Source organism: Vanessa tameamea, chromosome 29 (genome assembly GCF_037043105.1).
Source record: "Vanessa tameamea isolate UH-Manoa-2023 chromosome 29, ilVanTame1 primary haplotype, whole genome shotgun sequence".
Lineage (NCBI taxonomy): Eukaryota > Metazoa > Arthropoda > Insecta > Lepidoptera > Nymphalidae > Vanessa > Vanessa tameamea.
The window spans coordinates 5,017,770-5,031,860 of NC_087337.1; the positions used below are offsets into that span (position 1 = coordinate 5,017,770).

The 14,091-nt window shown below is 33.5% G+C and overlaps 1 protein-coding gene and 2 non-coding genes across 3 annotated transcripts; 2 read left to right on the forward strand and 1 right to left on the reverse strand.

Moving 5' to 3' along the window:
* Nucleotides 1-269: 269 nt before the first annotated feature.
* Nucleotides 270-11,377, forward strand: LOC113403256 (uncharacterized). The gene is made up of 9 exons (XM_026643725.2): nt 270-365; nt 4,891-4,959; nt 6,292-6,409; nt 6,696-6,794; nt 7,731-7,885; nt 8,307-8,364; nt 9,373-9,473; nt 10,339-10,446; nt 11,193-11,377. The coding sequence occupies exons 2-9, from the start codon at nt 4,906-4,908 to the stop codon at nt 11,271-11,273; spliced, it is 774 nt and encodes a 257-aa protein (XP_026499510.2). The 5' UTR covers nt 270-365; nt 4,891-4,905; the 3' UTR covers nt 11,274-11,377.
* On the reverse strand, nt 3,642-3,713 carry Trnad-guc (transfer RNA aspartic acid (anticodon GUC)). The gene has a single exon. It is a non-coding gene; the product is annotated as a tRNA-Asp (tRNA).
* On the forward strand, nt 5,015-5,086 carry Trnad-guc (transfer RNA aspartic acid (anticodon GUC)). Its single transcript has one exon. It is a non-coding gene; the product is annotated as a tRNA-Asp (tRNA).
* Nucleotides 11,378-14,091: the final 2,714 nt, after the last annotated feature.

Here is a 14,091-nt window from a genome sequence, read left to right on the forward strand (position 1 = left end):
TATTAACTCCATGCATAATATACTAAAATTATAATAATATTACTTATTACTGTTTTAGAAGATACTGATACAAAAAATAAAAAAAATATTGACAAATTTTACGTATATAAATAAAATTGTCCAATTTATCTTTAAAAATAATAATTAGGGGCCTCGACTCCTTTGTGGCCCTAGCGCTTTCAAACCTCCAAATCCGGTCCTAAACGTGTGTTTTGACTTTCAACGCGCAGCTAAATTTATTGAGTCTGAACGTACAAAATATATATTTTTTTTTGTTTCAGTTAATATGTTTCTGGTGCGCCGTCGTAGCGACGGCTGCGCAGTCGCGGGACGAAGATTATTATGGACCACAAACATTCAGACAAGTCAGTCTTATTACTCTTTAAATAGATATATATATTTAACATTTATATACACGGTCTACCACAGCGTTTTGACGAGGGTTATCAGACATCTGATAAGGTTTAATTGGCGCCTCCATTGTTTATATATTTGAAGCACCAAAACAAATTAACCAAAAATACACGGACTGGTACAGTGTGATACATCACTAGAGGTATTTACAACACTATTAAATAAATATAAAGAGGTCATACACTATTAAATTATACGATAAAATCTTAAACTAGCATAAGCAATTGTAATCCTCTAAAAAATAAAATACAAAAAAGGAATGATGTTAATTTAAAAGAAAGACAAATTTAATTGCCGAGCCGAGACGGCCAAGTGGTTAGAACGCGTGCATCTTAACCGATGATTTCGGGTTCAAACCCAGGCAGGCACCACTAAATTTTCATGCGCTTAATTTGTATTTATGATTCATCTCGTGCTCGGCGGTGAAGGAAAACATCGTGAGGAAACCTGCATGTGTCTAATTTCAACGAAATTCTGCCACATGTGTATTCCACCAACCCGCATTGGAGCAGTGTGGTGGAATATGCTCCAAACCTTCTCCTCAAAGGGAGAGGAGGCCTTAGTCCAGCAGTGGGAAATTTACAGGCTGTTAATGTAATGTAATATAAAAAAAATATATTTCGATTTGGCACAAATGTTGTGTATTGAGTTAGTATGTTGTTACGTAGTTAGACTTACTGATATAACCTATTCAAATCGAAGTATGAACAAAGATAAATAAACTTTAAAAGATTTACGTATTTTTATATCAGGCGATTTGCTAATAACTCAGCTATATTGTGCACAGTTCTTGATATATCTTTAGTTATAATACAATACTATTTAATAATAAAAATATATAATTATATTTAATTTTACTTCAAAAATTCCGATAACAGTTTCGTCGACGTTTAAATTATCGCAAATCCATCGTGAATATCATAGATTAATCAAGCTCTCGACCAATGACATCGCGTCAATTTGCTGTCAAATGTTATTGGGTTTTACTTCTCTTATGGTTGGAATGGAGTCAGTAAGTCCAGTGACGTTATAGTTCTGAATATGGCCCTCCAATAAACGGATTTACGATCAAAAAAATTCGATTATTTACCGATGTTGATACGGCTCGCTTAGTATATTTCAGTTACTCTCACAGTACAATGTCCTACGGTATTATGCTTTGGGGTAACGCAGCCGCTATCCATACAATATTTGTGCTGCAGAAGAGGGTCTATTCCCGCAATCTATGAGCTAGGAGCCAAGGAATCATTGAGGTATAAAATTAATGAAATCAAGATGTTAACTGTTGCTTCTCAATATATATTCTGTAATGTTTTGTATGTACGGAAAAATATTAACGATTTTATGAGAAAATGTGATTCTCATAGCATCGGTACAAGGAACAAACACAAACTTGTTACTCCTGTTACTCGACTGCATGGAGTCAGTAACTCTTTTGTGGGGCAATGTATACTGTTCTACAAAAGGATGCTAGAAAACATTAAAAAAATCGCTATTGCCAAATTGTAATAGATTTTTAAAGAACGTTTGTGAGCGAAATGTTATACAATCAGTGAGTTCATGGTTGATGGCACACCTTGTGAATGAAACACTCGCCACCTGGCTATTTCTTTGTTATACAAAATATAAATAAACAAGCACTAATTGACAAAACATAAACAAAAATACTCGCTAAGTTTCTTTATATTCTAATCTATGATATTCACTATGGATTTGCGATAATTTAAACGTCGACGAAACTGTTATCGGAATTTTTGAAGTAAAATTAAATATAATTATATATTTTTATTATTAAATAGTATTGTATTATAACTAAAGATATATCAAGAACTGTGCACAATATAGCTGAGTTATTAGCAAATCGCATGATATAAAAATACGTAAATCTTTTAAAGTTTATTTATCTTTGTTCATACTTCGATTTGAATAGGTTATATCAGTAAGTCTAACTACGTAACAACATACTAACTCAATACACAACATTTGTGCCAAATCTAAATATATTTTTTTTATATTACATTACATTAACAGCCTGTAAATTTCCCACTGCTGGGCTAAGGCCTCCTCTCCCTTTGAGCAGAAGGTTTGGAGCATATTCCACCACGCTGCTCCAATGCGGGTTGGTGGATAAACATGTGGCAGAATTTCGTTGAAATTAGACACATGCAGGTTTCCTCACGATGTTTGCCTTCACCGCCGAGCACGAGATGAATTATAAACACAAATTAAGCCCATGAAAATTCAGTGGTGCTGCCTTGGACCCGCCAATCATCGGTTAAGATGCACGCGTTCTAACCAATGGGCCATCTCGGCTCTAAAATATTAATATTGATAAAATTAAAAATAGATACTACACAAATCATGAACGGGGACAATAACAGCCTATAACAACTTTAACATTGAAGAAGGTTGAAATTTTTGGCTCGAATATAAACTAAATCAATTGAACCACACTTTTTGGTGAAAACCGCATTAAAATCTGTTGTGTCGTTCAAAAGATCTAAGCGAACAGACAGCCTCTATATATCTAGCCTTAAAAATCAACAAATTCAAGTACCTTATTGTTTTGATAACCTTGTGTTGAGTTACTTAAGTTAACTTATAATTAAAGGGATTATATATTATATAAAAAGACTGATATATAACTCTATCTGGGTAAGCCACTTGATTAATCTTACTTAAGAACATATAATTTCACAATATAAACATTGTGAGGAATAAAAGCTACTCGTTGTAGATTTCGTAGAGCTTCAAGTTGACTACCGTGATTAATGGTCGCGTTTAATATCCCCGCCAATAGTGCGAGCTGTCAAATCTTGTTTCCTCGTGATTTAAAATCTGGCGCTAGTGCCGGACCGTGAGTTTAGGGGCCCCACTTAAGACAAATCTGAACGTAGGCTGCAAACCATACGATCTGTTTAATTTAATGATGATGGATTATTTCGCGTTATAGTCTATTTTTGACTTTGACTTGACTTAACTTGGGGCCCCTTGAATCCACGGGGCCCTGGGCTGAAGACCAAAAAGCCATACGGTAGATCCGGCCATGGCTCTGTTATATCATATAAATATAAAGTTCATTTGAAACTACACAATTTCACAACAATAATCTTAACTTAAAGTTATTATTTGTAATTCTAAGAAGAAAAATGAAGAGATGTAAATTAAATTAAACTAGAGTCGTCGAGAGGATTTATTTGTCAAAATTCCTAATTTAAAAATATATCCTCCCCGGCGGGGAATCGAACCCCGGTCTCCCGCGTGACAGGCGGGGATACTTACCACTATACTACCGAGGATATGGATAAGGGAGCGAAATTGTTGTACTTTCTTTTAATAATGTTTTCATATACGCTGATCATAAACGTTCAACTTAGTTCAGTTAGTTCTGAACGACTAAAGAACTACAAATTCGATAACATTGAACTATCTCACCAAGAAGGTCGCAGATAGACATAGTTTACTCGGCACGTACTTAAGTTTTAATACATATTAATAAAAAATTGTTAATCATTTTTCAGTTTATTGTATATTCTGATATATTTTTTTTCAGTGTGTTATTTTTTATTTAATACGCACGAACGCAACAAACTTTGGGAACTACGATTTTGTTTTCCATGTTCACGTAGTTCTACTAACTCATTCACACAACGATACAAAGTATCGCTTCTTGGCGGTAGATTATATAGACCTTAAAGATTAACTTTAACGTATTACGTTATATTTAATTGCAACGCCTGTGTGCGGGGCACACGGGCCCCGGGTCTGAAGGGGTGCCGAGCGCCCTCTAATGCGGCTCCTCCAAAGATGCGTCGCTCGCGGCACCGGCGCTCTCAAAGATCCTGCGCCCGTGTTACGGCCGATGTCGGTTGCCCGTAGCAAAGCAAGGCGCGCCACCACAAGCTGCATCTTTAAATCCTCAACAAAATCCGCCATACTCGTAGGAAATGTTCACTTCTCCGCCCACTCGCGTTTGTAATAAGTTGCATTTTTCGCTTAAGTATGACGAAAAATACATTTCAACACTAAGGTTGGTAATTGGATCATCTCAAACACCTTCCTTCCTAATAAACACTTGCTTTGCTTTGCGACATCATTTAAATTTGCACTCGAATTTCCGTTTGAAAATATAACTGTAAGAGTATTCCATTTTGACTACTAGAGGGGGCCAGGGTACTGGCTGCACACGGGCGTCACAAGGGCTAGAGCCGCCTCTGCCAAACTAGACGATTTTACTATTCGTAAACAAAACGAAACGTAAACTGTCGGTATTTTTGTTGGACGATTAAAACTCTATTTACAGTAAATCACTCAAGATTTCGCAATATACACGTACCTTGCAATCAATAACGTCAAACAGACAACAATACAATAAAACTTTACACGAACAACAATTCTTAAAAACACAAGTCCATAGAGCTACGAATCGTAGAACTGCCTTATAATTCTAGCTTTAATATAAAAAAAATATTATAGGTGCCAAGATCTGCCATGTTCCAGCCCCTGGATACACCTTGGGCTTCTTCACAGAGAACTACCGACGTAGTAAGTACACGCTGACACTATCTGTTCTACCCAAAATATTGCATTTGTAAGCATATCCTCGGTAGTATAGTGGTGAGTATCCCCGCCTGTCACGCGGGAGACCGGGGTTCGATTCCCCGCCGGGGAGGATTGTTTTTATTTTTTTAATAAACAGATCAGCTAAATGCCTTTAGGTTTGATCGTATCTTTTATAAATGACGTATAATTCACATTTTTTTTTTCTTTTTTGTATTCTAAAATCATAAATTTAATATTTAGGTTAAGATATTTTTATGGTATAGACGGACGAACAGATGAGACACCTGATGGCACACAAAATCATCAACTAGGGTGTCTCAAAATATATTTTAGGAAACCTATGACAGATTTTAAATTAATATGGTTATTTTTATTTGTTATTTTATGTTTATTTTATTTGTAATTTTATGGTTATTTTAACATTTATAATGTCTTGTTCACGAAGTCTCGTGAACAAGACATTCGTAGATAATGTCGAAATATCGAGCTCCACCAAATAAAAATAAAAAACATGGTAAATATCCCGTTTTAAATACTGTTAGTAACCTATGACAGGTTTTGTTTTGATTGCATTTCATTGTAAACTGCAAGTCACTCATCAAACCATATTTGAATGAAATCTTTAATGTAAAATAGTATACATTAGTTCAGTTAGAATTGGAGTTTGTCGATAACAATTTACTTTAATTTTGTTTATGTTTTTAATTTTTTTTTCGTATACAGCCGAAGCACCGTTCTCTAATCGACCAGTAGCTCTCTAAAATTAATTCTTTGTTAAATCGTAACAATTTGGTAAATTGCTATCAAGAATCCTCTTTATTTTTCTGCACATCTACGGCTGGAGCTCCTCAAAATGAGACCAAAACAGATCTCTTATATCAAACTCAAACTCAATTCCTCTATTCAATATAGAAGCATTACACTTACTTATTGATAGTCAAATTAAACACTACCACCGGTTCGGAAAAGGAAACGCCCTGACCTGAGAAGAACCGGCGAAAGAAACTCAGCGGGTCCTTTTTTTTTTGTCAGTCTTATATGTATTTAATATATTGAATATGATTAGAAACAGCCAGGAGGCGATCGTTTCATTCCCAAGGCGTGCTATCAATCATAAACTCACTAACTGTATAGTAACCTTTCGCACACAAGCGTGCAATACAGCTATCATCCCATAATGTATAAGATGTGCCACTTACCTTGACAACTAAGACGTTATATCTTATGCCTGCAGTTATGAACGTTTCAGATATGGAAACTTGGCATACAATAAAATGATCTGCTAAATTATCTTTTATCTTCATCACGTTTTAGGTGAATCCATACCGCCCGCAGTTGTTCAACCCAGCTTCCGATGACGTCACACCACAAGGTACTACCGCACAATCCTGGAGACCCAATCCACCACCGGTCTATGAAAATTATAATCGAGGTTCGTTGCATAAAGTGTAATTAAATCAGCTCGATTGCCACCTCTTGCAGATTCATGAGACTATGGCAGAAATATTCATGTGCTTAATTCATTTAATTTATAATTGACCTGTTACTTGTGTGTGAAGGAAAATGTCGTGAGGAAAAGTGTGCATCTGGTAAAATTCCACCTTATGGATCACCAATCCGCATTGGAGAAGCGTGATGGAATAAAAAAGAGTCCAATATTGTGACATTGACAGGTAGGCTGGTAATTTACTTTAATTTGAAAAGTTTTTTTATTCCAGGCTCAGAAAGTCCACGATCAGAAAATTGGCGCGTTCCGTACGGAATTTCTAAGGAACAGCAAGCAGCGATCCTGCATCACAAGCAATCTTTGAGCTCAGGTTTGTGATATTGATTATGATGACCATGATAACTACTCTTCATAGGCAACTGCACGAGACATACACGAGTTTGCTCTCATTACGTCTCTTTCATAATCCAAAGGAACGGCAAATTCAACAAGATGAGAAAGAGTTCAGGCACATTAGGAACAGCTTTACCCAACGTACTTTACGGGTACAGGAGCGTGAACAGTGACGATTTCCGAATTCGGAATTACTGAGAATTTACAGTCAGAAAAACCCAATTAATTTTATATGGTCCGACCTGATGTTTAAATCCTGGTTCTACATATATGCGGCCTTTCAATCTAGCCACTTGATGCAACCATATTGGAAGTCAATAGCCATTACAACAGAACCACCATTTCTGCAAGTCTGTATTGGTATATGCAACAACTGGTAACATTTACTTTCTCACGAATCAGCATAAAGTGGACAGGATTCTAGATTCCAATTTTTATGTTGGAACTACAAAATTTCGTGGATTTTTCAAGAATTTTTCCGTATCAATCATGACTTGACAGAGTTTTTTCAGTTCAATGCAAAGTTTTTATTCACAGTTGTTCTAACACTTGCGTATTCTGCGTTTATTTCTTTCTGGTTGTGACAGATCTATGAGGCCATAGAGTATTTCCGAACAGACGCCTGAATATTAATTGAGAAATTGAGAAACATTGAGAATATTCACGATAATTGAAACATGGCATTGGAAGGAATAAATTCCTCAATCTGTCATTACGCTTCGAATCTCAGCTGAGGTTACGTTCAAAGGAGTCCGTTTTATCGGATACCTTTTATGTAGTTGTAGGAGTGAGTTCACAAATGACATTATTAGTACCAATAGAAGCACAACAAGAAACGGTCCTATAAATACGGTGCGAACATAGCCTCGAGTAGCAATTGATGCCTTATAATCGATTTTAATTCATCCACCAGAGGGCGCTTTCCGATTCGAATACGCGTCAGACAATGGCCTTGCGGCCGGCGAGGTGATAGAACCTGATGGATCCAGGGTCGGCGCTTATCAGTACAAGGATCCCAGTGGACAGCTCGTGAAATTGAAGTACCGCGCTGGAAAGGAAGGATTCCAAGTAAGATAATGACTTATGATATAGGTAGAGCGGGTGAACGTGCCATCTAATTTTGAGGGATCACCAACGCCCATAGACATTAGCGCTGTGAGAAATATTAAACATTCCTCACATCGCCAATGCGCCACCAACCTTGGGAACCAAGATGTTATGTCTCTTTTTCCTGTAGTTAAACTGACTCAGCTCACTCGCCCTTCGAACCAGAATATAACAATAGGTACTAAGTATTGCAGCCACCGAGTTAATTCGCCATTGCGCCTGGCGTAACAAGGAAATACTTATTTCATTTATAATTACCATAGTTTTGGGTCTATTGAAGTAAATTTATTAGAAGATTGACTCAAGTTGTAGTAATTTTGTGGAGTTCTGAATATTTAAGGTGTTATTTTGTATCAAATTCTAAATAGATATGTATTTCCAGATTCTGGAAGGAAGTCATTTACCGAAAAGCCCCGAGCCAGTACCGCCAGCAGCTCCTAGTAAGTATTTTATTTATATTGATTACAAAACGAATTCCCTTTGCCGCGTCTGTCTATCTGTCTGAATGTAAGGCTCACATGGTTTTTCACTAATGAACGGAGTGATCTATGACTAAGTTTAAGTGCCTCATAAATTAAGGTTTGGAGTAAATTGCGTTGAATTGAACGGTGACTATTGAAAATGGAAGAAAATATCATGATGACTAGCAGATTTAGTGGCGTGCACTGTGAAACATTAGTACTTCTATTTCAAATAGGTAATAACCAATTGACCCTTATTCTATTCTAACTTCATGCTACGACCTTATTACGACCCTTATTCGCCCAAAGTGATAAATTTCAAAATGAAAATAAAATATCTTTGAAAATTAAAATCTTCATAGTGTAATAACAGAGAAGTTTAATTAATAAAAAATATGTACATATAAATTTAACAAAAATTGCTTATGAATCACAATACAAGAAAGAGCCCGTTAAGGTTGTCGCTGGAGAAAATTCTCATTTAAAAAAATGCCATTTAAGGAACAATCTTATTGCTGATTCATGCATAAAATAGTACATATTCTGTAAAAACAAGCTCGAAACTCATCGTAGAAAACGATCGGAAACGTCAGAGCGTGATATAAGTCACAAATCAAATCAAATCAAATCAAAATATACTTTATTCAAGTAGGCTTTTATAAGCACTTTTGAATCGTCATTTAACAAACTATTTAAAGTAAAGCTACCACCGGTTTGGAATGTAGATTCTACCGAGAAGAACCGGCAATCAACTCAGTAGTTACTCCTTTACAACATCTAAGAATACAGCCATGTTAGTTAAATACAATATACAAATTACATATGTATGTTATGTCTCCTGCCTGGAAGTCAACGAGCGTTAACTCCACGCTTTTTTATCATCTATATTTCTACAAAATAGCATGTAATTTCACGAGTGATATACGTAGCTATTACAGATAACAGACCTGCCTCATAACGTTTAATCAAATTAAATTAATATACCAGCAGGTAATTACTATTCGGAGGCTTATGAACAGCAACGTCGTCAGTACGATTTGCAACAGCAGTACAACCAACAGCGACCCGAGCCGCAGTGGCAAAATCAGGTATTAATGATACGTCAAGAATTAATGATTGGATAAGGCATTCCAATATTATACGTATATTGTTAATGGGGTTAGTTTATTTTGTTTGTTTTATTGGTGGATCGATGAATGGTTTACTTGATTGTATTCAATTTGAAAATAAACTTCATGTTTTTAAAAATTATCGTCAATTGCACAACCGTTTAAAGTAAAAATTCGCAGTTTCGACCCTTACCAATTGTACCGAACTTAATTTGTGTTATATAAATGGAAATATTAGTAAAACTTAGAAGGGAGCATAGCTACTATTCCTTTTTAAAAATTATCTAATCAATAAGTCTTTTATTTATTTATTGAAAAAGTTACATCATCAACTTGTCACTAAGCACTCAGAAGTGATCACTGATGTGAGTAACGTTCAAAGTGATACGTTTTTAAAAGTTTAAAACGACATTGATCAAAGAAACTGTCAGATATAATTGACATAGCACCGAAAATCCTATATCCTGTTGGTGTAGAAGACATAGTACGTTTATTATTAATAAATAAATAATAATAATAAATAAATATTGGACAACATCACATACATTACTCTGATCCCAATGTAAGCAGCTAAAGCACTTGTGTCATGGAAAATCAGAAGTAACGACGGCACCACAAACACCCGGACCCAAGACAACATAGAAAACTAATGAACTTTTTCTACATCGACTCGGCCGGGAATCGAACCCGAGACCTCGGAGTGGCGTACCCACGAAAACCGGTGTACACACCACTCGACCACGGAGATCGTCAATGACGTTATTGTCGTGTTATAATTGATAGTTATCTTTTAGCCGATTTTAATGTCTACCTGAGTTCATACATATGTTCGAAATATATTTAGGCCGCTGAAACCCAGCGAGGTGCAAGTGGAGGCTCGGGTGCAGTAGCTGGCGCAGGCAGTCAATATTTCAACCAAAATTGGAGACCAGATGGTCGTGATGATGGTCAGGTATGATAAAAAATAAAAAAAATTTTAGCAACATTTATAAACAAATGCTCGGGTATAGTTTTTAAAAAGTATTTCGTTTTAAAAATCAAAAAAGGAGAAGGTTTTTATATCGTACATATAATCGGGTAAATTCTTTTGTTAATTAAGTATAAATCCTAGTCTATGGTCCCTTTAATTTCATTAGTATTGGTCTTTTTAAGTTTATTATGTAAACGGTTATAATCTATAATATTCATAATTATTATTAGGCATTTGATTTATTATATGTCACAAGTAATAATCATCACTATATGAACTATACCTCTTTGAGCACATAGAAAAAATCGCCATTTTATGGCAGTCGAATCCCGCCGATATTATCTATACTTTTTCCACAGATAATAAATAACACTTAAGTTTTATCATAAGTCTATATGCAAAATTAACGTTCGATTCCAGTGAATATAAATAATTAATGGTAGCAGCCTTTAAATGTCCCACTGCTGACCTAAGGCCTACACCACGCTGCTCCAATGCCTGTTGGATACACATGTTACAGAATTTCATTGAAACTAGACATATAGAGATTTCCTCGCGATGTTTTCCTTCACCGAGCACGAGATAAACACAAAGTACACATGCAAACTTAGCGGTGCTTGTCATTGTCATTCTAAACACTGGGCCATCACGGCTCCCAAATATAATATTACATATTGTTATCATTCGTTTATGATATAATGTAATATATATTTTCCTTTTGTTCTCAGTACCGCGATAACGACATAGAAGAACAAAACCGTGGACCACATTCATTTGGAGGAGGATACGCGTTCGCTTTCAAAGGTTAAAAATACAAAGAGGTTATCCGTCCGTGGAGAATCTATTCGGAGTAAATGAAATGTTTTTACAAATGAAATTGTTTGGATTTAGATAAGAAAAACTTTGAGCTGTATTGAAAAAAAATGTCCAATGTATTTGTTTACAGCAATCATTAATAGAACCCTTTTGTATAAACATTTATATAATGTATAATGTGTTTTATTTTATTGTTATTTAACCATTTTTTGTTTAAATTGAGTTTAATAGCATCGGTACAATAACTGTAAAGGACTTATTAATAAAGCAGAGTATAGCAGAGTATACGTTAAATACGCGTGTTCATTAGACAGTCGATGACGTTTCTTTTGAATATTTTTATACAAATGAATCTAAAATTACATGCTGACTGATTTCACCGCCGAATTAATACTAGTGAACTTGCAAATGAGATACTAAGAGATATATTTATTCCGTAATAATCGTTTTGAATTTAGTAAACATATATTTTTAGTCGATAAATGAATGAAATAGAAATTGAAAGAATTAATGAAATTCAGAAATGTTTTTTATTTTTAAATTAAAAAGTTATCGAATCTAAAACGAGAAAAAGTTAACAGAAAAGACTAATATCATTCTTCCCATCACTAAAATTCAAATTTACCAATAGAATAGAAACTTTAATAGGAAATTTGCTTTAAATGTATTTTTATGCAGATCAAAGCGCAGTACTAAACATAGATTGAAATAAAACAATAATTTAGTTCATATACCCACACTTTATTAAAACAACACCAAATTTTAACACAAACTCGACGTAACACTGATATAATTAAAACATTATAAAATAAATAAGCAAAATCGCTAATTAATATATTTGAACGAATTATAAAAATAAATCATTTAAAACATGACTAGTATATATTTATCGAAGCATTCAAACAATGCTAATATAAATAGTATCATTATTTATCGACACGAAAATAATTACATAATTATATCATTAAAAGCTTTAAAATATCACTAATGACTATCACAATAACATTTTGATATATTTAGATAAAATCTATTAATATTCTTTTGTATATTTTACAAATGTTTCTAATTATTACTATTTTACACTTTCAGCTCGTGGCCTCGTCGTTATAACTAGAAAATTTCGAATATAATCTGTACATTACATAGTACGAAAAGAAATAAACGTATATTTAATTAAATAATTACACTGCACGAACCAAGACCTTTGTTATAGTTCTATATTATTTTAAATAATCAACATTTAATTTTTTATTTCATGTTGTTTCAACTAATATAAGACATGAAAGGACCCAATTCCAGCTATGGATTAATTATTATATCATATTTTGTACATAGAAAATAAGCATCAAATATGAATGATTAATGTATAATGATAACATTTCAATGAACGCTCTATTTCATTATTTTCTACACTACGTTTAATGATATTTTGAATTATATTACTTAACATCTACGAATGAATATTTTATCGATGAAAATGATAATCTATGTGTAAAAAAACTGAATGTCAGAAATGAACGATTTCAAAGTTCTATGTCTTGTCATACGTTATAAACATCTCGATAACGTTTGAACATCTAATACTGGAAGTTTATGTGATTATATTTTTTTCCTTAATTATTATTACAATTATAAGCCATTTAAAAATATTTCATGCGTCGTTAACTATTTTGTATGAATATATTCTATAGTTATAACTTATTAATGAAATGTTATGAGATCGAGAAGTGGTCACAAACTACATACGAATATTGAAATTTAACCTAAGATATATTTTAAGCGATGGTAACGTTTAAGTCACACTAAATTTTATCAAACACGCAGCCATACGTATATTGATAGAACCGTCCTTGAGAAAAGAATCCTTTAGAATATGATTACAATATTAAATCATTATTACTGGTTATTTATTACGTAATAAAACACTTGTTTATTTTTGTTATGTGATTTGTTTTTCGACATATATCGTGACGAGACTATAAACACAATAAACACAAAAAAAAAACAAATGATTTTCTTGAAACATCCTTCAAAGACGCTTGTGACAAGTAACATCCCATCGCATCGCAAGTTAGGTTATATTATATTGAAACCACTTTAAATAATGATTACATGAACTATAAACACTACAGTAAATATTCCTTTGGATATAATGACTTAATCATTAAAATTTGATTTAATACTGTGTCAATTTTATTTTCGATCAATGAAATGATATTTATTTATACCTTATCATTCATTATTATATAAGACATTGATTAAGAGTTAAAGGTTTATATTCTTAATATTCCTAGCTTGTATTATTAAAAAAAAACTATTCACTTATGAATGTTACAATGAAACACGAATCTAGTACATGAAATAGTAAATAATGATTAATATTTTTACATCAGAGCATGCATATATTGGTACGTCTTTAACGGTTATTAAATACTAAGCTTTTAACATAGAAAATATGATTTTACTATCGAGATAATATGAGAATAACCATTCATATTTGATGGGAATATGCGTTATACATTACAAAGAGATTATTATATAAAAGATACTACAGTAATTAATACCGCAAAACACATATTTAAGATTAGACGTGACGAAATGATTTTCAATATTATTTCTAATAGATTTAAAATTTTAATGATTAATATGTTAATGGAATGATGTAAAATCAAGATGTAATGATCGTTACCTAATGTGGTTTGTGGTGGCAGAGCGATGACTTATAAAAATATATCTTATTAATTAAAATAAATGATATTTTTGGTCCGTAATCAAATAAGTGTGCTCGAATAACGTGTGCATTTAAATACG